The 21,531-nt window shown below is 42.9% G+C and overlaps 2 protein-coding genes across 2 annotated transcripts; both read right to left on the bottom strand.

Annotated features, from left to right (window-relative positions):
- Positions 1–5,327: 5,327 nt before the first annotated feature.
- Positions 5,328–6,975, bottom strand: and4 (actinodin4). The gene is made up of 4 exons (XM_018742569.1): positions 6,921–6,975; positions 6,672–6,716; positions 6,256–6,422; positions 5,328–6,068 (listed from the first exon to the last, which is right to left on the bottom strand). The coding sequence occupies exons 1-4, from the start codon at positions 6,973–6,975 to the stop codon at positions 5,328–5,330; spliced, it is 1,008 nt and encodes a 335-aa protein (XP_018598085.1).
- Positions 6,976–10,186: 3,211 nt separating this feature from the next.
- Positions 10,187–20,809, bottom strand: mcm7 (minichromosome maintenance complex component 7). Its single transcript, XM_018742577.2, has 15 exons — positions 20,593–20,809; positions 17,446–17,525; positions 16,961–17,125; positions 16,296–16,420; positions 15,907–16,087; positions 15,659–15,796; positions 15,276–15,425; positions 15,013–15,127; positions 14,732–14,863; positions 14,452–14,535; positions 14,116–14,327; positions 12,637–12,902; positions 12,254–12,422; positions 10,912–11,021; positions 10,187–10,709 (listed from the first exon to the last, which is right to left on the bottom strand). Exons 1-15 carry the CDS (start codon positions 20,621–20,623, stop codon positions 10,478–10,480), a joined length of 2,190 nt encoding a protein of 729 aa, XP_018598093.2. The 5' UTR covers positions 20,624–20,809; the 3' UTR covers positions 10,187–10,477.
- Positions 20,810–21,531: the final 722 nt, after the last annotated feature.

The following is a 21,531-nucleotide window of genomic DNA, read 5'->3' as shown; positions in this document are numbered from 1 at the left end:
TATAGATTAATGTTGAAATTTACAGTAATGTCTGGAATTTAAATTTAGAAATTTTCCATGAACATGACCAAAGACCAGTATGTCTCGCTGTTGCTATTCAATAGAGTAAATTAAAAAAGAGATGTATAGCTCCTCATAACATCTGCAGCGAAGCGAAGGTGAAAGTAGCGGCGGCGGTGATTGTATCAGGTTCTTGTACACGTTTATTTTACAATTTGAATGGAGGTTTTAGGGTTAGTGTGACGTAGAGACTTCAGCTTTTTAGAGGGAATGTTTTTTGTACAAACAGGGCAACCTCGCCCAGAAAATGTCGCTCTTTGACTAGTTTTGAACTCCATCTGCGACACGACACCGTGCGAACGCGCCCCTTCTGTTCCGAGCCGCTCGTTCGGAAGTCGAACCCAGTTCAGGGTGGGCGGAGTTTGCGTGTCCTCTCCGTGGTACCAAGACGCGCGCGAAAGAATTAAAGGTAAATCACGCGAGTCGTCGCTAGGAGTCCACTTACTAACGGTATGAAGGCGCGAAAACGATGTCTGTGTTTTCAAAGTGTGTGGTTGGAGCAGCCTGCCCTCCTGTGGTAGGATCCTGCTAGTGCGTCTTTTAAAATTTTTCCCTCGTACGCATGCGTACTGCAGTCTTCCCAAAAACTGGCGTGTAAGGCCAATGGTAACCGAAAGACCAAATGAGAGGTCTTAGAGGTCACTGAAAAGTGTAAAATTACAGTGATACACTTTTCTTTACCTTCTTTAGCGTAGTGTGCATATAGTGTGTGAGTGACAGAGAGAGTGTGTTCCACTGATGTATGGATGAGTGACCCAGTGTAAGTAGTGTATCTAGCAGTGTAAGTCACTTTGGTGAATAAAGTGTGTGGGCTCATAACACTAGACTATGTAGAGTTCATTGGAAGCTGCTTTGGAGAAAAGCGTCTGCTAAATAAATAAATGTAAATGTAGTGATTAAAGTTGCTGCCTTTGGACCCAAAGGTTGCAGGTTCGATTCTCACCTCCAACTGTAGCCTTGAGAAGTCAAAGTTGCCCCAGTAAAAAGTGCCCCCTGTGTATATGGGTTGATCATTATAAGCAAACCAACAATGTAAGTTGCTTTCAAGAAAAGGGTCAGCTGAAAGAATACATGTGTAAATGCAGTTTCAACGAGCTACCATATGGACACATGTAGAACTATACAAATAAGTCCTGAAAACATCTTGATCCTTCGTAGCTGTGAGTCAGTGTCACACCATCATTTTTAATTAGGTCATCGTAATATAGAAATACATTTTGCCAAGGTTGGTTTATACAGAATTAAAGCCTGTCAATTGTTTTCTGTAATGAATGCTCAAAACACCTGTTGTAAATATGTCTTGTGTGTTTAACTGTGTCATGGAATAGTATAAAACTATTTTGTCAAGGTGATATATTGTGGTGTTAAATTCACATACAGTACTACGCAAAAATCTTAGGCACTTTGATGTCTCACAAAAATATTTGTTTTAGATGGTTATTTAATGTCTTCTGCATTAGTATCAATGGGAAAGAGCATAATTTAGATTTCCAAGCATTCCTTTTGCAAAAAGTTACAATATTACAGTAAAAGAAAGTTAAAGAAAGAAAGTACAAATACATACACACACAATGTCCGAAACCACTTGCCCGAGCGGGGTTGCGGCGAACCAGAGCCTAACCCGGTAGCACAGGGCACAAGGCTGGAGGGGGAGGGGACACACCCAGGAGGGGACACCAGTCCATCACAAGCCATCCCAATCAGGACTCAAAACCCAGACTCACCAGAGAGCAGGACCCGGCAAAGCCTGCCGTGACCCTGCTAAGGACAAGCAGCTGTTGACGATGGATGGTTACTAAGCTTTGTAGGAAGTTTATTAATTAAGAACATTATTTTTGGAAGCATTGTCACTTTACAGCTTTTTTCCCCCAAGTGCCTAAAACTTTTGCACAGTTCTGTAGGTTTTGGGCTTTGCTCTGGCTGTTATTTTCCAGATGTCTCATGGGTGATGGTCCTGGGGGGTGTCACAGAGAGTATGACTGGGTCTTGATCAGCTCATCATCCTCACCATCCTAGACCACTGGATCCACTTTTGCTCCCAAGATGGGAAGCCCGTGCTGGGTATGATAAAATGATTTTTAATGATTAAATAATTTTTTTCCTCTCAAGTAGGCTTTCTGGTGCTCGGAATTCTGGGGCTGCTACCTGACAGGTGTCCCTCCCGAGCATTCATGTAGTCCCACTCACAGGCAGCCGGGCTGAGCTATTGATAAATAAATAGCAGGGAGAGTTGTGATTTGTCTGTGTCTATGGGTACAGCTGCCGTCTTGCTCTCAAAGTACCTAGGTTCAAATCCTGCTCTTCTTAAACAAGGTGCGTACCCTGCATTGTTGCAGTAAAAGGTATCATCCTGTATTACAATACTGAATCTTCAGTTCTTACATCTATCTGACACTTTTCTCTAAAGTGACTTATAGTGTTAAGGTTACAATTATTTAACCACTTATACAGCTGGATAATTTTAGGGTAAGTACTTCACACAAGAGTGCTATAGCCAGAGGAAAGGCTCAAACCTGCAACCTCTGGGTTCCGAAGCAGTAACTCTAACCACTACACTACCAGCTCTTCTTCTAATATTAGATTCACATCATTCAATAGATGTGATTGTTTTGGAGCGTCAGTGTGATAGGATCTCGAGTCATGTGTGTCCTTGTCCTCTGCATAATTACATTGCTGGTCATAGTTAAATGAATTTGTGTTCTGTAACTTCATTACATGTTCCCAGGAGCATTTGTTGCACATTTCTTTTTTTGTTGTTGCTGACTGTGTTCAATGGCTGCTCTGAACTGATAACGGGGGAGGAGAGCTGCATTTTCAGGACTCACTTACGCAGGACTGAATGAGTCCATGTGGTGTCAGGATAACATGAAGGACATGTATGGAAGCAAAATGCCACTGTACTGAAATGGGTTAGTAAGTAGCTTATTATATAAAACTTGAATATTATAAGTCCCTTTAAAAAAGAATCATATAAAAACGTAATAGATCTATTTTCTGATTTAGTCTATTAGCATTCTTTCCTTCTTTGCTCTCTGTATATAAAGAGGTTCGAGATCATATCGAGAGCTGGTCCTCAAATTAATCCCAGAAATGAACATCCTGATGTGACCTGCTCTCGAAATCTGCCCTTATTTGGCCCAAACACAAGCCTCCGCCATACTGGGTCAAGCTTTGAGTCAGTGTCCGAGGCACTGGGGTCAACCCTGTGGCTTGCAGGACTGTGACACTCTAGAGGAAACTCCCCTGGTGATTATAGTTAGATGACAAATTCCATTGGTCTTCTTCTCATGCTGGTTCCAGAGCTGTACTTTATAGTCCTACCATTCATAAAACATCACTCAGTGCCTGGTGAGGGAAGCAAGGCTTTAGCTAAAGGATGTTCTGAGACCGAGTGAGAGGAGGGAGAAGTCTTGAGCAGTATATTATAGTTTGAATTGCTATGTATTATTATTTATTAGTATTTAGCTGATGCTTGCAGTGATTTACAATGCAAAGTATGTTAAACTACTACATCCACCCATTTGTAAAGCATAGTAACATAACACTCACTCACTCACTCACACACACCTTTTCAGAACCGCTTGTCCCAGACGGGGTCGCAAGGAACCAGAGCCTACCCGGCAACACAGGGCGTAAGGCCGGAGGGGGAGGGGACACACCCAGGATGGGACGCCAGTCCATCGCAAGGCACCCCCAGCAGGACTCGAACCCCAGACCCACCAGAGAGCAGGACGGACACACACACACGGCAATATAGGTTCTTTGAATCATGAAACCGACAGAACATGCGGACTCCTCACAGAGTTGGATTGGAACCCACATGTGAATCTAGAGCCCAGGAGCTGTGGAGCATCAGTGTTAAAGTTTCACGCCAAGCACTCATTGTCACATTTATTAAAAAGTGAGTCCTGCGGCGGACTGGCGTCCCGTCCTGGGTGTGTCCCCTCCCCCTCCAGCCTTGCACCATGCACCGCTGGATTGGGCTCCGGTTCGCCGCGACCCCACTCAGGACAAGTGGTTTCAGCCACTGCGTGTGTGTGTGTGTATTCACACGGTTGTACCATGCTCTCCCTGTCTGCACTGCGTGTGTTTTACCTGTGATTGACTTTTTATCACAGAGAAATACATGTTTGATGTATTTCTTTCCTATCACCTTGGCAGTATGTCTTTACTTTAAAACGCAAAGATAAGTGGAGGGCATTTGTTGACCACTTATGAACATAAATTGTGATGTCACAATAACAGTGATGTATTTCATCATACGAGGCTTGAAAGCAGTACGGCTCCTTGAGGACGTGCCCTTGTACCTGGAAGCTCGTCGGGCTGAGGCGTAAGCAGAGTAAATGTACACGTGGACGGGTGAACTCTGGGAACCACCAAAAACTGCCTCACGAGGTGCTACTCCCAGGTGTGTCTACACCAGTACCACTTTCCACTGTTGCAGCAGTAAATTTCTTTTCACGAAACACCGGTCTTTGACATTCCAGCTGTACCTGTTAGGAAGGAGAAGTGGGGAGAAGTGGCAGTTATTGTAATTATTTTGGTATTTGCTGATTTGTATTTCTTATTTATGTTCCTTGTGTCAGCAGGGAACTCACTCTCATTACTTGGAGTTTGAGGAGCTGCGTTACTGGGGTTTAATTGTGTATGTGTTGTGTTATGGGGCTGAGCAGGATGTGGAAAAATGGGTAACTAGACGCCTCGTCGGAGCCCTGGGGTGAAAGGGCTTTTTTACAACAGAGGAATCTGGTAATGATCTCCAGTGTTCCCAATTCCCCAGCCTCCCTCTTTGTCAGTGTTTTGTCCCTTTTCCATTTCTTCATCCCAGCAGCGCAAGTGAAGGTGCCTTCTGCCCTCTTTGCATCTCACTACCTAGCAACCCAGAAGCTCCGGAGGAAAGAGACACGAAACATGCAAAAAAGTTGATTCTTTATTGCCTTCATCACCTCAATATTCAACAAAGTCATTCAGTGGTTTTGAATACTGATGAAGTCATACGAGGAAAGTGGGTAAAGAATTGGCACATGGGTGTGAGAGACACAATCATACACTGCATTTTCATCGTCTTTCCACTTTTATCGGAAATGCATTTACACGTGGGGTAAAAAACTATTCTAGTCAAATATAAAATGCAGCAAAGTAAAAAGTGAAAAGGTAAATGCTTAGAGAAGTAAAAAGAAGGTGATGTTGAATTTAGTTCAGATGCTTTTTTTGATAGATGTTTGCAGAAATAAAGAAATGGTGATGTTCTTTACTGAGAAGTGCATCTACTGGTTTTTGGGGGCTGGGTATGAGAAGCGGTAAGGGTCATACAGGTCTTGATGGTAGTAGTATGGATATGGGACTGATTTTTTGCCTTCCTCAAAGGGTTCCTGATTTGGCAGCTCTGGCTCTTCCTCAGCTGCTTCATCCTCCTCGTCATCCTCTACGGGTGGCGATTTAACAGTTTTCCCTTTGATGGGCCTGGGTGGGTGGTCAATCAGGCAGTCGGGGTCCCAGTAAGGGTCGCAGTCGTACTCCATCCCTTTATAGGAACGGATGGGAGCGGGTGGAGCGGGAGGTGGAGGTGGGACAGATTTTTTACGAGGGGGAGGTGCTGAAGATTTCTTGGGAAGGGATGGAGGAGGAGGCGGAGGGGGTTTTTTCAGAGGAGGGGATGGAGTGGCGGATGCCAGGGCCTCGTCTTTAGGCTGACAAGCAGGGTGGTACCGGGGGTCACAGAGAACGGGGACAGCCCCCGTGGGCAGGTAAACAATACTGGGCTTGCACAACGGATCCTTGGGGTTGCACAGATGGATAACATTTGCCTGAGAGAGGGGTGGAGGTGGACGTGGGGCTGGGGATGTTGCTGTTGCAGCTGTGGCTTTACACTTCTTGTCCTTTGATGGGTCGCACTTCGGAGTACGCACGCCCAGCATGCTCTGGTAGAAGGATGCATTGGGTCCGTAGAGGTGCTCCAACTGTCGCATCTGCTGGTACAGCATCCTGATCCGGTCAATCTCATAGAGCTGGAATAGAAAGGCTGGGGGTTAGTGTCACACAGCAAGAATAAAGCAAAGGTAGGAGTGGACCGAAAAGGGGGAAGGGCTGAATTCAACATAGCTGTTAACATTCAGTTCTAATTTACTGCCCTTTTAGAGTGTACCATAATCAACCACCATTCCCTTCCGTGTCCCTTCGTATGGTCCCTCTTACCCCCTCTGTGTGTCCAATGCTGTTGTAGTAGCGGTAGTAGGCCTGAAAGTCTGGGCTGTTGTGGTACCACTTGGGGTCGACGTTGCGTTTGGGCCGAGAACGAGACAGGAACCCATGAGCCTCGTCCGGGTGGACAGTGACAGCACTCACCCCAGCTGGTTCCAACCCTAAGGAGAAGAAGGGTTCGAAGTCAATGCATAGAAAGATGATGAATACTCAGCAAAGTGCAGTAATACTCATAGTATCACACACCATTTTTCAATGACACACTGAACTGTAACCACCTCAGACTTCATTATATTATATTTCATATTAAAGCACTTATGAGTTATGAGTAACTTAAAAAATATTTTGATGTTGCCCACAGAACACATAAGTACTTGATTTGCAGCTAATAATTCAGATTAGTTTCTAACCCTCCTGTTTTATGATCTTCATCAGAGATTTGGCATCCGGTAAACCTGAGAGAGAAGGAGAACATTCAATAAGAATTGAATTAAATAGTTTTTACACTACTGAACATGCAGTATAGCGGTTGATACCTTGCATAATGAATATTAAAAAAAAAAACACTGCAAAAACGGTTAAACAAATGATAAAAACAGACAGTTATAGGACCTACTTTGCTTCGAGGTAAGATTAGATAAAACCGAAAGAAAACTGACCTGGTAAAAGTATCAAGGAGCACAAGCTCCCAATCAGGACCACGGGAGCCCTCATCGTCTCCACCTGCAAGCAAATGCGCAACCAAACAACATGCTGTATTTTCACACAATTTATTTTATTCGATTTAGTCCACATTATAATGGACAAATCTTGAATTTTCATTCTAATAAAGAAACACAGTTATAGTATTAATTTTATTTCTCTCCCGCACTTCTTATGAATCTTTGAATGTTACTGCATGCAAGGAAACACAAAAATGAATAGCTGGAGCACCAAAGCAGTACTACATAACACACACAGACGCTGTCTGAAACCACTTGTCCCATGCGGGGTCTGCAGGGAGCCAGAGCCTAACCCGGCATCACAGAGCGTAAGGGGACACACCACCAGTCCGTTGCAGGGTACCCAAAGAGGGACTTGAACCCCAGACCCACTGAAAAGCAGGACCCAGTCAAACCCACTTTGCCACCATGCCCGCCGGTACTACATAATGTCAGAGCTAATTATTACTATTAATTTTATAACATTAATAGTATTCATTTAGAACTTCATACTGTCATGTAATGTAGGTTGTATAAATAATATTATTTTCGACAACTGTCAATGATGATAATTAATATATTATAATGCATTTTAGTGACAAAGGGTCACTGCCCTTCTTTTATTAACCACTTTATTTATGATGCAGTGCGACGCTCTAATACCTAAATACTCGTATTGCTTCAGGGATTTATAATGGACATCAGACAGAAAATTGTAAACAGCAAAAAGCATCCAACCATTTTCAGACATGCATTATTAATTTTTCTTAACAGTGAGGAATGAAAGAAATGAGCAATAACGTAACCATATCAATAAATAGAATGAACATATACATTGATATTATATACATGTATATTTAATATTAATAATATGTATGTAGTTTTCACTTGAACGAAAATACACGTATAGTTTTGGTCACTTAGATTTTATTGCTATTATTATTTCTGTGTGTGGTTAGATAACTTCTTACTACATTCCCACCTACAGGTGCTTTTCAGATAAGATATTTCTCTGCTACACAGTTAAACTCTTCATTTCATTGCACACTAAAGACCCCCGATTACTTACCGCGAGCTCGAGACCCAGTCCTCGCTGTCAGGTAAATGCGACAGGTGAGATAAATAGAGTGTCCTGTCAGTCAAAATGCCTGTTCTGTGTCATTGGAGGAGTTGAGCAGCAGATGCATTTCGCTCCACCCACCGCTCAGCTCCACACCGCTGAAGTTTAATGGGGAGGCCAGTCCGCCAGGGCTAATTAAGGCCAACACCAGGAGACCAGAGGGAAAAATAATAAAAGGTAAACTTCAAATGGAAAAGGCCTGTTAAAAATAAGGGGAAGAGACCCGCAGAGAACAGAGAAACAGCACAGCACTTTGCAGAGGGAACCGTGTTTGTATATCGGTTACGAAACAGCCTCTGGTCTTCGTATGAAATACAGCACCGAAATGAGCATTTTACACGTCTTCTTAGGTTTCACATCCAGAAAATGACTGATGATCACTGTAACAGTTATAAACACTTTTACATTTCAAACTGAAATTTAACAACACAAATAGCAGCAATCTAAGTTTGACAATTTTTTTAAAAATTACGTTTAAACCGTTACAGTGAATGACAAATGACATACTGTAACTTTTTCCAACAGAGACCTCTAGTTTCATAGCATTTTATTCAGACATCTGTTTTCTTTTTTACAACCATGTTGTAAAAAGCATGCTTGTAAAAACTTGACCAGAAAAAAAAAAAAAGCACACACACACACACACGCACAAGACAGGCCCAGACTGAGCATTGGTAGGGGTGTTTAGGTGTTCTTTTATAAGTTTTTACAGTTTTCAGTACCTCTCATATTTCCATAAACTTTGCCTTTGAAGTCGCTCCTGCTGCTCAGGACTGCTGGGCCGCGTTCAACAGCTCTACATTATTTTTATTGTATTATTACAGTGGCTCAGTGTGAGCCAGGCTCCACAGGCGCGTCCCTCGACTGACAACAGCTTTTGGGACATTCGCCATGCGTGTATAAAAATCAGATCAACTGTAAAGACAACTCTTCATGCCACTTTTAGTCCGGAGTGGAAAACAAGGACCTATCATTCTGGGCTTGGTGTGTTATTTAGCTACAGAACACAGAGTGCAGTGCCTGCCAGTCAAAAATTACTGCAGGATGGACTGTTCTCAGCCATTGCAGTACTATAATCTTTTTTCGGAAAACACGAGGCGCAGGACGTAAGTACATACACAAACAAGAGACAGCAGACATCAGGACATCGGTGCAGCTGCACATTTAATAATTATAACTGTAGTGTCTGTAAAAGCTAATTATCCTCAACTGCATCAGTTGACAAAAGACCAGATGGCTCATCCTCGTGCTGGGCAATAGAATGACATGCATGCATTTCTTGGTCAAAATTTACAGCATGTATCTTTTGAAATGTTTTTGGGAAGGGAGGTTGATTTCAGACAGTAATAATCATTCAAATGTAAATCAAAGGGTACAGGTGTGTTTCTACTGGGAGTCTGAGGGTGTGACTGTTGCTTATGACATATATTACATCTTCATGTCAAGTAATTTAATGGATATTTTATCCTTTACCTGCTGCCCACTGGAAGACTTACACACTACACATTGTATTCATTGTAATATAAACAAAACACCACATAGCAGCTTTTTAACAGGTCCATTCCATTGCTGCTCTTGGGTCAAATATTTCAATATATTACACTGGAACTGTCAGATCTGGGAACATCCCAATATGACTGCAGGGCACTCAAAAACAGTGTTCAGCTTGTGATCTGCTCAAGAAACACAGCTACCTACTTTCCTCCATGACTGAAGATGACAACTAAACATTAGTGTCATGGGGCAGAACACACTGAGTATGGTACCAGGTGTCAGTGAAGGAATTAGGAATCTTAACTATGTTACACATCTGGACTCACATATGGCAAACCAAGAAAGTGGTAAGAGTAGCAATGCTGGCTGTATAATGCTTTCACAGATGAAGACACTGTGGAAAATCCAAGAAAACTTAAAGTAAGGACTTTTATTGACATTTAAAAAAAAAAATATGTAACATACAGAAAGCAACATACACAAGGCATAACATCACAATGCATACAAAGTTTCCCCAGTCAGGTTCTATTAATCTATTAAATTCTCTGTCAGAAATAAATCATCTTGCCAGATAGTTTACCAGGTCATCCCTATAAAGGGAATTACTTTGATGACTTGGCCTGCCACAAACGTGTTCTCATTTTTTACATAAACAGCCTGCTTCAGAATGAAACTCGCTACTCTAAATATTTTTGAAATGGCTTGTATGAATAACTCCTAACGTACAGCCTTGGTAGTATGTTGGTACAGGCAAATATATTTCTCTTTCCATTGCAGATCTACATTTATCAACATGCCCACTCTCCGCACAATCATGCTACTTGAAGTTGTTTAAAAACCAGATGCAGGTCACCTGACTTTTCCCACATATTCCTGTATGGGGCTTGGTTCCCATGAGCCTCTAGACAAATGTGATCCTGGTGCGCGCCTGGTTGATCTGCCACACATTCAACTCTTCGTACTCATCTAGCGCAGCCTGGAACTGGGCAGGGGTGAAGCCGCGCGACACACACCTCTGTTCTGCGTCTGCCAATCGGACCACACCGCCTGCCCCACCCCTGCCACGCCCAGCGACTCCCTCGCTTGCCAGCTCCCGCACAAGGGAGAAGATGACATCTGCCGGCCGCTGGGTCCTAGAGTGAAATAAGCAGTTTACATAATTCCATATGGAAACCACATAGACATTCAGGCTTAAAACATGTCATACAGTACCTTATGCACCACCCAAAAAAGCATATTCAAAAATCACCATAATGAGGTGTACATTAGAAGGTCTTGAACTTGTGTGAACACTGCAAGGTGGGGAGGCATGAAAATGTGAGGCACAAAGCTGACCTGGTGCTGCTGGACTTGTCAGCCTGCAGTGAATCCTTGGACATCTCCATGAGTCTCATGGCTTCATTTACATCCTCCTTCTCTACTGTGTCCACAAGGCGCAAGCGGGCCTGCAAAGGGTGTCGGGCAACAACATAGTTCAAAGGGGCTAGCAGGGTCAAATTTGCAAGGAAAATGAGTATGCTGTCATAGAGACCAAATGGTTTTGACTCTTGGAAAAAAACTCATGGAATGACTGTAATAATTACTCCTTCAGTGTAGGATTTTTTTCCCCTCTTGCATTTCTAAATTCAGACTCGAGGTCACCACTTCAGTCTGGATCTCTATAGCCCATGTTGTCTGGCGGTCCCTTTGCCTCAGGAGGCGTGCTACGTTGGCACTGTCAGACCGAGACAAGTGCAATGCCCTCTGGAATTGCTGGCAATTGCTCAAGTCTCCGCCTCCCAACACCAGCTAATCATTCCTTTCGTGGAGAGTAAATCAAACAAAACAGACTGGCTGCAAGCCTCTTGATCTTCAAGAAGCATCACCAGTTACACTCACGCATAATACAGCATTCATCACCTGTCGTGTCTGGTAATGCAGTGCACGTGGATGAGTTCCAGTCACAGTCAGTTTTGCATGGGTTTGCACAGCGGCTCTAGTGTGCACAAGCTGACTGCTAACCCTGCAAAGCTGACCAGAACCGGCCAATGGCCATCACAAGGGACCACCCCAAGGTGAACAGACACAGCAGAGGCAAAAACAGACTGATTTCTGAGCAAGACAGAACAGCAAAGGTGTCTGGGATGAGGTTATACTTAAGGCATATTATTAAGTCACAGTAGGCTGGGGAACAAAACCCAAGGAGAGGGAAGCACGACCTCTTGTGTTCTACAGGGTGCAATGAACAGGATCCTGTAATTCAGGGAGGAGCATGTTCCAAGTTATCTTACCCCTTAAGCTCTTCACCCCGGTGAAATTTATGCTCCACAGCTAGCAGCCTGCAGCACAGTGCGCTCTCTGTGTCATGAAGTGCTGATTTTGCAGTAGGGCTAGAGAGTGAGCTACCTGCACAAACAGCACTTTGGACACTGAGAAGCAAGGAGCACTCTAGCTGGATGGAGTAGAGCAGCAGAAGGGAAGCAGGGCTGCTCAACATCCAGCGTGGGAAAGAAGTGCTCACAATGCGGTAGGCCAAAGAAATTACTACCTGCACTGTAAGCACTTTATCACACAGAGGACCTCAAACTGACACAGTGACCCCTGGATGAGGGTCCTTGACATCAGCAGAAAATTACATTTCAGCTTGTACCAGAAGTGAGATAAACACAAACACAGAGAAGAGGTTAAGTGGTCTCACCAGGGCTGTGGAGAGGCGCAGAATGGAAAGCAGTGTGCGGGCAGAAGTGAAGGTAGTGTCCTTGTTGACACGTGCCTCCTTTCTCATCTCCACATACGCTGCTGTGATATAATTGGCCAGTGACTCAGGCACCACTGGTTGCCGCCGCTGGCACAGGGCAATATAGCGTCTGGGGAAGGAGGAAAAAAAAAAAAAAAAAAAAAAAAAGAGAGGGTTTATATGACTGACTAACTAATCCAAACAAAGTGCTGGACTTACAGCACGCCATGAGCAGTTACATGTGCCGTTCCTAAACATATACAGTGGACTTAAAACGAGCCAAACTCTTGCCCAACATCTGGCGAGTACTGTTCCCTTTGCATCCCATCAGCCAATGCTCTCACCTCATGAGCTTCATATCGATAGGTGTGAAGTGTGTAGGCGGCTGGCGGCAGTGCTGGTGCACATAAGTGATGTGCTGGGCAAGCCTCAGGTCAGCGTCCGGGTCGGGCCGGTCCTGAATCAGCCACAGTAGGTCAAAGCGAGACAGGAGCGCAGCCGGCAGCTGGATGTTCTGTTCCACGCTCTTGCGGGGATTATAGCGTCCGTAAGCAGGGTTGGCCGCAGCTAGAATGGAGCAGCGTGCGTTCAGGGACGTCATAATACCTGCCTGTAGGGAATCACAAAAGGGACTGTTAACGGTGATTGGGAAGCAGGACGGTGGAATCAAACTTGTCATGTTGTGTGGTAAAGTCAATGGTCTTTCTTGATTTCACTTCTCAACAAATTAGCCAAGATTAAAGAAAGAGAAATTTCTTATGCAATACTTGTCAGAAATGCTATTTTCAGTGCTTGCTGTAACTTCTGCACATCTTTACCTTCAAGAAATAATTTGTGTAGAGAACAAAGAAGAGATTTAAGAACAAGAAACTTTTAAGGAAGCAATTTTCCCTTCCCCTCCCCCTCAAAGGCAATCAAAATAGGTCAAGTATATTTCTATCACAAAAAATTAAATGCAAATATTATTTCCAATTTTCATTCAAACTCACCATCTTTGACCGAAAGGTAACACAGTTCTGCATGTGCATTGCTTACACAGAGTGTTTTAATACAGCCCAAACAAATACTACATCACAGATATCAGAAAACACAGAATAGCACTCTTTGGCATCAAGCTCATCAACACCAGTCGGAGTGCTGCACTGCTACAACTTCTGTCCTGTCAGTGAATTAAACATTGGTTGCACTGATAATGTAAGAGATAGACTGGCCTCACTACTGTATGCGACTGATGATTTTGGGTTTTTAAAGTGAATTTTGCAGCTGGCACTTATTTTTGAGTATGTAATACGCAGTTTCAATAAATTCATACCAAAAAAATGATAAGAAAGGGCAGTCTGTTTAACCAAAACACAACCAGACACAGGGCCTCACATTAGAGCGTCCCCCAACTATTGAGGTAACAGCAGCACTTTGGTGCCTAAACCTCACATTAACTGAGCAATGACTAATGTTTTATTTACAGCTCAGTTTATCTGTAAGTTTCCACACATTGTGTACAGAGCACCATGACGGACAGTTATTTTTCTATTAAAACACATATGCCCAACATTCTCCGGTTTTCAGTGTTAATGTGGTCAACACGTAACAACACCTCCTGACTCCAAGAAAAACAAATCACCAAACACAAGCCTTTTCCAGCCTTCTGAAACGCAGGCTTCAACACCTCTGGATATGTCATTTTAACTGTAAGACTGGCAACAAAACACTTATAAATAAATTATATGCACTAATGCCAGTCACGTGTCACATATATATATATATATTATATATATATATATATATATATATATATATATATATATATATATAGACCTACAAACCTTGGCGATGGAGATTGTCTGCTGTTCCATGACCTCATGGATGGCGGTGCGGTCAGCGTCAGCCATCTTGTCAAACTCATCAATACAGCACACACCCAAGTCAGCCAGCACCAGTGCTCCACCCTCGAGGGTCATTTCCCCGGTGAGGGGGTCACGCATCACAGCAGCAGTCAACCCCACACCAGAAGAACCACGTCCTGTTGTATACTGACCTGAGGGTTTATAAACATTTATGGTCCATCAGTAAAAAAATGTTCATGTCAGACTCCTATTGTTATGTCTAATACCGCTGGACTTACTGGATATGAACGTTAAGTGCTGGAGGGGGGCACTTACTGCGAGGGGCGAGGCGGTCAATGTAGCAGAGTAGCTGGGACTTTGCCACACCTGGGTCACCCATCAGACAAATGTTGATGTTGCCTGAGCAGATGAGAAAGATGTCAGCCTCAGACATGAAGGTTTAACTCAAAATATTGTGCCTGTTTAAGGCTCAATTATTCATACAAGTAAACAATTATCAAAAACAGTTTGATATTATATATTTACATTTTCTCACATACACAATTCCAAACTGCGAGAACCAGCCACCATCACCATAATATACAGACACGCTCACCCCTGATCTTCATGCCTTTGGGGGCCTGTTGCACCCCACCGACCAACAGCAGCAGCAGTGCCTTCTTCACATCCTCGTGGCCATAGATCTCAGGGGCAATTGACCCTGCCAGCTTCTCATAGAAATTCTCTTCTACAGCGATAAAACAAACAAACAAAAAAAAAAACTACTTTATTTACTTGACATTAAGTTAAACACCAACAACATTAAAACTGGCTACAGGTATAATCTCACAAGTACCCATGAACTGTTCCCATTACCCATTCCACTGTAATGCATACCTGTGATCTGCCGCAGCTCCTCCTCACTCAGTTCCTGTGCTCCCAGCTCATCATCCTCAGTCTTGTTCAATAGAGTGATGCAATGGGCCTCCAGATAGGTATCTGACAACAGTCCCTGGTGGTGTGCAAGAGGGCCACAAACACATAAACTCTCTTATTAGATATAGTTCCTTCATAGAAATCAGGAAAAGCAGGTCTTTATTTTGATCGCCCTTTTAAGCTCCCAAAATGTGGTGTTACCCAGGAAGTTCTAGTCAACTGACCTGTACGGCCTGCCTGAAGCCTGTGCGCAGTAGAGGGAGGAAGACACCACACACAGCCACATGGTCTCCTGGCTGAGCCACTCTTGTGTTCTCACCACGTGCGTAGATAGTCATGCTGCGAGGGATGTGTCCCACCGGGACCTGGTCACTCTGGAAAGAAAATGACCAAGAGTCGGAGGCAGTTACAGCATGGAACTGCATGAATTAACAAAACCATCATCACTAGAGATAGAATTCATTGCTTATGTTCAACCCCCATTAAGCCAGGAAAAGCCATTCAATGTTTCTGTGGGGGAAAAAAGCAGTATTCATTTATGTTACACTGGGTAAATGGAGTTTTACGTATGTGCACACAGCCTTATTCATGCATAAATAATACATACATGTTCCTGTATGCGCAGCTCCTGGAATTTGACAAACTTTGACCCTCGAGTCTGGAGATACAGACGACCCCCAGACTTGTTGGTCACACACTCCTGGCTAGGGCACATGATGAGAGGCATGAAGGAGGGAGACTGGATCTGAGAAATGAGGCGAAACAGAAGGCTGATCAACAACACTGGACGTTGTAGGACCCCACTACATCTATGGAACACTACCCCTTTCACCAACCCAGCCCTGTGCCACCTACTGGCTGATAGGTCTCTGCACCACACTGGTCACAAGTGTAGGTAGCAACGGCCATCATTGGCTTGACCTCGGTGGCACGGGTTACGATACCGCGCACAGTGACAAGCTGCCCTATGCTTTCTGCACGCACATCCCTTAACACACGTGGCTTAGCTGTACTTGGGGGACGGAAGTACAACTCACTAGAGGGGAAAAAATGCAGAAAGAGAAAATGGCTCTGGTTATTTATATACATATTTATACTGAGACTTTCAATTCCTTAAAATAAAAATTGAAGTTGCCCCTGATTTTCACTTCAAAACTGGTCACATAGTTATTTTTTTTAAATAGATTATAGGTAAATGGCTAAGGATAGCAGTTATGCACGAGGCATTTAATAACCCAACTCACAATCTCCTCATGAGCTCAGCTGGGTATTGATTCCTACGGTCACGCATGTCACTTGGGTCACGACTCCTTTCCTCCATCATTAGACGATGTTCAATGTACACATCAAGAGAGTCCTTTGCCACCACCTGCAAAAATGAAATGTCAGGTAATTCTGAGCACTTAAGAGCAGCGTACAAAATTACATTCTATGCCACAACTATTCATATCCAATGACTTTTTTCCACACATGGACAGAATGGTGCCAAGTTCCTTCATAGTTATGGTGTACACAAGATTAAAATGAATACAAAAAACTATAATCGCAAATAAATTCTTCCTTCATTATCAGTAACTTCTTGTCCTAATGGAGGGTTGCAGTACTCAACAGTCTATTGTAGAACAAGACGTGAAGCAGCAAACGCTCTGAACAGGACGCCAGTCCACCGCAGGGCAATCGCATATTCCTTCACTCACACAAATACACACACTACAGGAAATGAAGTGTCAGAAAAATGGAGCATCTGGATGAAATCCATGCAAACTCCACATGGAGAGCAAAATTTAAACCTATGTTCAAACCCCCAGCCCCAAAGCTGCAAGGAACCAGCACTCCCTATTATTCGACCTAATCATGAACGTATGAGTTGTTAGTATAATAGCAGCCACTGTAATTCATGCACTCTTACCTCCTTCTGCCTGTACTCAGGCAACAGCTCATGCACAGCATCTGCAAAGAGGCCTACATAGCGCTTGGTATTTTCACAGATGCTCTCGACCAACTCAGGATCTTCCTCCGCTACATCGTCCAGATCCAAATGCAGGGCTACCTGCTCTCGGTGTGCCAGGGACACCTGAAGACAACAGAGATGCAATATGTGTATTTTTTTTGTTGTGCTTCTGCCAGCCAGATTCAGTGCGAAAGTAAGGAATGGAAAAATTCAAAATACTGTATGCTGAATTTGAGAGAACTTATAAAAACAAGATTTTCTTGAATCCTTTATATGTATGTTTTTCCTTTTCTAGTATGATGTTTTACAATGTTTTTTCACCTTATCCAGTAGATTTTATTTGTACAGAATCCACAAATTGTCAGCAACAGTATCTCTTACTAAACCCATATGCTGACAAACTGCTATGTCAGTCCCCTAAGAGAGAAGGCTTTTATTCTTACCAGTTGGGCTCCATATTTGAAAACCTTCTTCCCAGACTCATCCTCAGTGTAAAACTCCTGAAGGAACTTTTTGCACTTCTCTTGATAGGGAGATGGTGAGAAAGAAGGAACAAAAGTATAAGACACAGAATGTGGGGACATACAGGTACTCACAACAAGAGCAGCCTATCAGCAACTCGGTACAAGAATTATGGAGAGGCGATTAGACTAAAGCACAAACTATGTAAATTAAGAGTTATCCCCTCACCTATTCAAAGATACTTTTAGAGACTTTCCAAGGTCAATGTAAGCTTTTTTGCCATTAAACAACAGAATTAACAACAACAATTCTGTGAGCCATTAAAGCATAAATTACATCCAGTTCTGAAATGACTGAACAACTACTGTAGTAAACTTGGCAAACTGTAAAGAACTAATTTCAGCTACACTATATTCAGGTTTAATAAGCATATGGGGGGGGGGAGAGATCAGTAAAAATCTTGGAAATGTTAAATGCAGACCTTCACTTAGACAGTGGTGCCATAAACTGGCCTGAACAAAGCTGTGGGGGGGATGGCGGAATGGCACCTTTATACTTTTACATATTAAGATGGACCTGCCATTTAAGCCATGAACACACTTAACTTGGATATATAAATACATATATATGGACAATCATTTCATTGACCACAATGAAGCATTCCAGTCAATCTGTAAAGATGGAAACACTGCAACACAGCACAGCTGGGTTCAGCTCAGGGCAAAGATGGCGCCTCTGCACGTAAACAAAACCACAACCACGTGACCCACGAACCCACGGCCATCGCCCCCTAGCCATGCCACTCCAACGTCCAGCGGACGCTGCCGAGGCTCAAATGATAGAAGATTTAGACATCTGGTATGAAAAAAATGGTTCTGAAAAGGGAAACGCCACAGATCAACAGTTCTGTAAAGTGCTGCACTGTGTGACCACATTCAAAGTGAACTTGTCAGAGTGCACCAACACATTTTACTGACAGGCTTTCAAGACACCTGAATAAAGCCCAAATGAAGAAAAAAAAAAGGGAGACAATCACATTCCTCCCAGTTTTAGAGTTAGAAGCCATTAAAGTTATTACTGCCCACCCGTGAGAACATAGAACTACGAAAACAACTAAGCTAACTGAGGTAAATGTGCCAACAACCAGGAAAGAGCAGAGCACTGCTTCCACACAAACACTTTCATTCCCATACTTCTTCTAAACAGTCCATAACATGTCCCTGGGAACTGGCTGGTGGGAACAAACGGTGTTCTGAAGCATGCTGTGTGAGCAGCCCATTGAAGAACACACCCTTGGTTACAAGCCCCCCGAGACCACTCACCTGCCTGTGCCTAGTCCTCCTTCCGCGGCGGTTTTTGTCAACAAAGAAGCACATGGCTCCTACAGCCTTTCAAACCCCACCCAGCGGGGACACTCCTATCCTTCCGCTCCACAAATAGTCCTCTTCACTACTACTAACTAAACTGTGTGTAGCACTCAAATTGCTCCCAGCCTGATCAGTGCTCACATACTGCTCTATTTAACTACACATAATGTGAATCTTCGTCTAATGTGCAAAACTGTTGCATGTGGTGCCGTTCAAAGGAACTCTTTAGGAATACCCCGCTCTGGAGAAGATTAAATCATTGTCATGTTGACTAACACTGCAATTGTGGCATCAACTAAATAAAGGTTAATAAATAATAACAGCAGCTTGTGGTGATACTTTGCATAAGTGACGTTATCATACATGTGTAATACACTATAATGAGGGTGACTGGTCATCATGACAGAGAAACAGAAAGCGAAAGCCGATTTCTGAGTGTGCAGGCGTGTAAAGGCACCAGCACTGATCAGACTGGCACCTCTACCTCAGGATGACATCTGTGCCATCAACAGTTACAACCCATATACATTTAGTGACAGTGGAGGCAAGATTTCTTTTAAAAAAAAAAAAAAAGCTGCTTTCCAGTAATACCTGCCAACAGAGGAAGGTTCTCTACGTGACACAAAAATGAGTATGATTCTGTAACAACAGCAAGTGTTTCGGATGCAAAGAAAGACATTAAACTGCTGGTAAAAGCAATAATATAACAAAAATTATTTCACATATATTCATTTTGGTATAATGGGCATTTTAAGTAAATTAGTGCTTCAAATAAATTAATATCAAAATGTCCAGTCTATCTGGTCCATTAGTTAAATACATATTTAATTACTGCAGAAAGTGGTTATGAAAACACTTTTTGCAATTCAGGTTACACCTTTTTCATAGCAAGTGAAAATCTATTCTATGTCTATGAAAGTCCACAAATGACTTCTATGATATAAATAATTTAAAAAAAAAAAAAAAACAAAATTCAGACAATGCTTTTTGAGAGAATAGAACCAATCCATTAAAGCTATACAATTTATACAAATGTTATGTAGACAGAGCAATATAACTTGTTTTACCGGTTTGATCTATTGATATCTACACTTTCGAGCATAACAGTAGTCACGGTAACGAAACGAATGAACGGAAGTGACCCAAGTGCTCATTCCGAGCCCAGTGGAGTGTGACATTGAACCGCTCCCACCCAGTCCACAGTGGCCCCACCCTTTCCCCCCGTTGCCGTCGTCGTGATTGGGGTCATTCGCCCCTCCCCCCTCAGGCCATGTGCTCCTCGCGCGCGCTCCTTTGTCCGCGGGCTGCATCCGGGTCACACAGACAAAAGTAAAGCGGTACTGCTGGTTTTGAGTACGAAGAGCCCCCACAAAATAACCTCAATAAATTATACTGCACTCAGCGGTCAAATTTGGATTCGGTCCAAAGTACTACTGTGTATTCCAGCATATCGACAAATATTTCGAACACCTCCGAGACATAAGGAGAAAAGTTATTTTCCAGAGTAACACAGAACCCGAGCTCCTGTCCTGACCTGAGGCGGTAGTGAGTGAGCGGCCAAGTGAAAGAACGGATCATTGTGGACTTTCACAAGCAACGAGTAACGGTTATCACGCGGCGGGTGGGGAACTCATCGTAACTAGAAATCACTGACCCTTTTAAGATAAGTCACCATACTAAATATATGAGACCCAGTTGTTTTAATCATGTATGCAAGTTCAATCGCCGCCAGAAGAAGAAGCACGACAGTGAGTGACATACCCTTCTCAGCGAAGTAGTCCTTGGGAGGCATGTTTCTTCACAGATGTAAAAGCAAAACTACAAAAAAATATCTATTCGAGTAGACTTGTGTTTTTGTATTTCCAATTTTCTAACCTATATGCACAAAAAATCGTTAACTTTCTGCAGTTCGGTAAGCTAAGTGTATCTCTGTCTCAAACCCGGGGCAAAAACAGGCGCGCGTTCGCTTTCCGGTTCGTCCAATCAAAATTCACAGTTTGACATTTGGGGAGGGATTTTACAGTGGCGCGAAAACTACGGGAGCTAGAACTGTCACGTGGGTTTTACTGGCCAATCGGAGAAGCGACGCATCTCCACTGGCGGGAAAGACTGTTCTTGTCAAGCAGAATCAGAGGGACAGATTAAGTAATGGGCTCGGTTGGGCTTCACCTGTATATAAAATAAAAGGATACAGTATTCTAGAGAAGCAAGAGGTGCAGTTAACCAGGTTTTTTTCTTTTAAAAATCGTTGCAGTTTTAGAATTTATCAGTTTTGGGGCATATTTTAATTGCAGGATATTTCATCTATTGCAAAGCGGTTGCAGTACTTCTTACCAAGTTATTTGAAATACATGAACTCGAAATTCAAAAATATTTTGTTAAAAACTTTAAAACGTGTTTGAAAGCGTTAACGGGTTAATAGAGCTGATGTGTTATTGCTCCATTGCGCCCCCTCAAGGCACCGGGCTGTAAAAACCTCCAACCAGATTTTAAAAAAATAATATTCGAGTCCATTTTGATCTGCAAAGAACTATTGTACCGGGACAGATTATTTCTTTCTCTTTACAATACTATATTAAAATTACACAATCCAACCTGGAAAACTATTTTTTTTAGGTCAATACGAAAGAATTAACATTCCAAGCACTGTGTGATATACATGTGATTGTATTTTTAAAATATTTTACAAAGAATTTTTCT

This window comes from Scleropages formosus, chromosome 13 (assembly GCF_900964775.1).
Source record: "Scleropages formosus chromosome 13, fSclFor1.1, whole genome shotgun sequence".
NCBI lineage: Eukaryota > Metazoa > Chordata > Actinopteri > Osteoglossiformes > Osteoglossidae > Scleropages > Scleropages formosus.
The sequence above is the reverse complement of the archived record's forward strand: the minus strand, read 5'-3'. Positions and strand labels throughout refer to the sequence as shown.

Excerpts from the sequence above, each read along its gene's own strand:
- and4 (XM_018742569.1), bottom strand. The coding sequence starts at position 6,975 with ATGAGGGCTCCCGTGGTCCTGATTGGGAGCTTGTGCTCCTTGATACTT. Across the intron at positions 6,423-6,671 it reads GAAGATCATAAAACAGGAGG|GGTTGGAACCAGCTGGGGTG; the intron begins GTTAGAAACTAA and ends TCTTCTCCTTAG. Across the intron at positions 6,069-6,255 it reads GCATTGGACACACAGAGGGG|CTCTATGAGATTGACCGGAT; the intron begins GTAAGAGGGACC and ends TTTCTATTCCAG.
- mcm7 (XM_018742577.2), bottom strand. The coding sequence starts at position 20,623 with ATGCCTCCCAAGGACTACTTCGCTGAGAAGG. Across the intron at positions 16,088-16,295 it reads GCTGAGCTCATGAGGAGATT|TGAGTTGTACTTCCGTCCCC; the intron begins GTGAGTTGGGTT and ends TTTCCCCTCTAG. Across the intron at positions 15,128-15,275 it reads GCTTCAGGCAGGCCGTACAG|GGACTGTTGTCAGATACCTA; the intron begins GTCAGTTGACTA and ends GCACACCACCAG.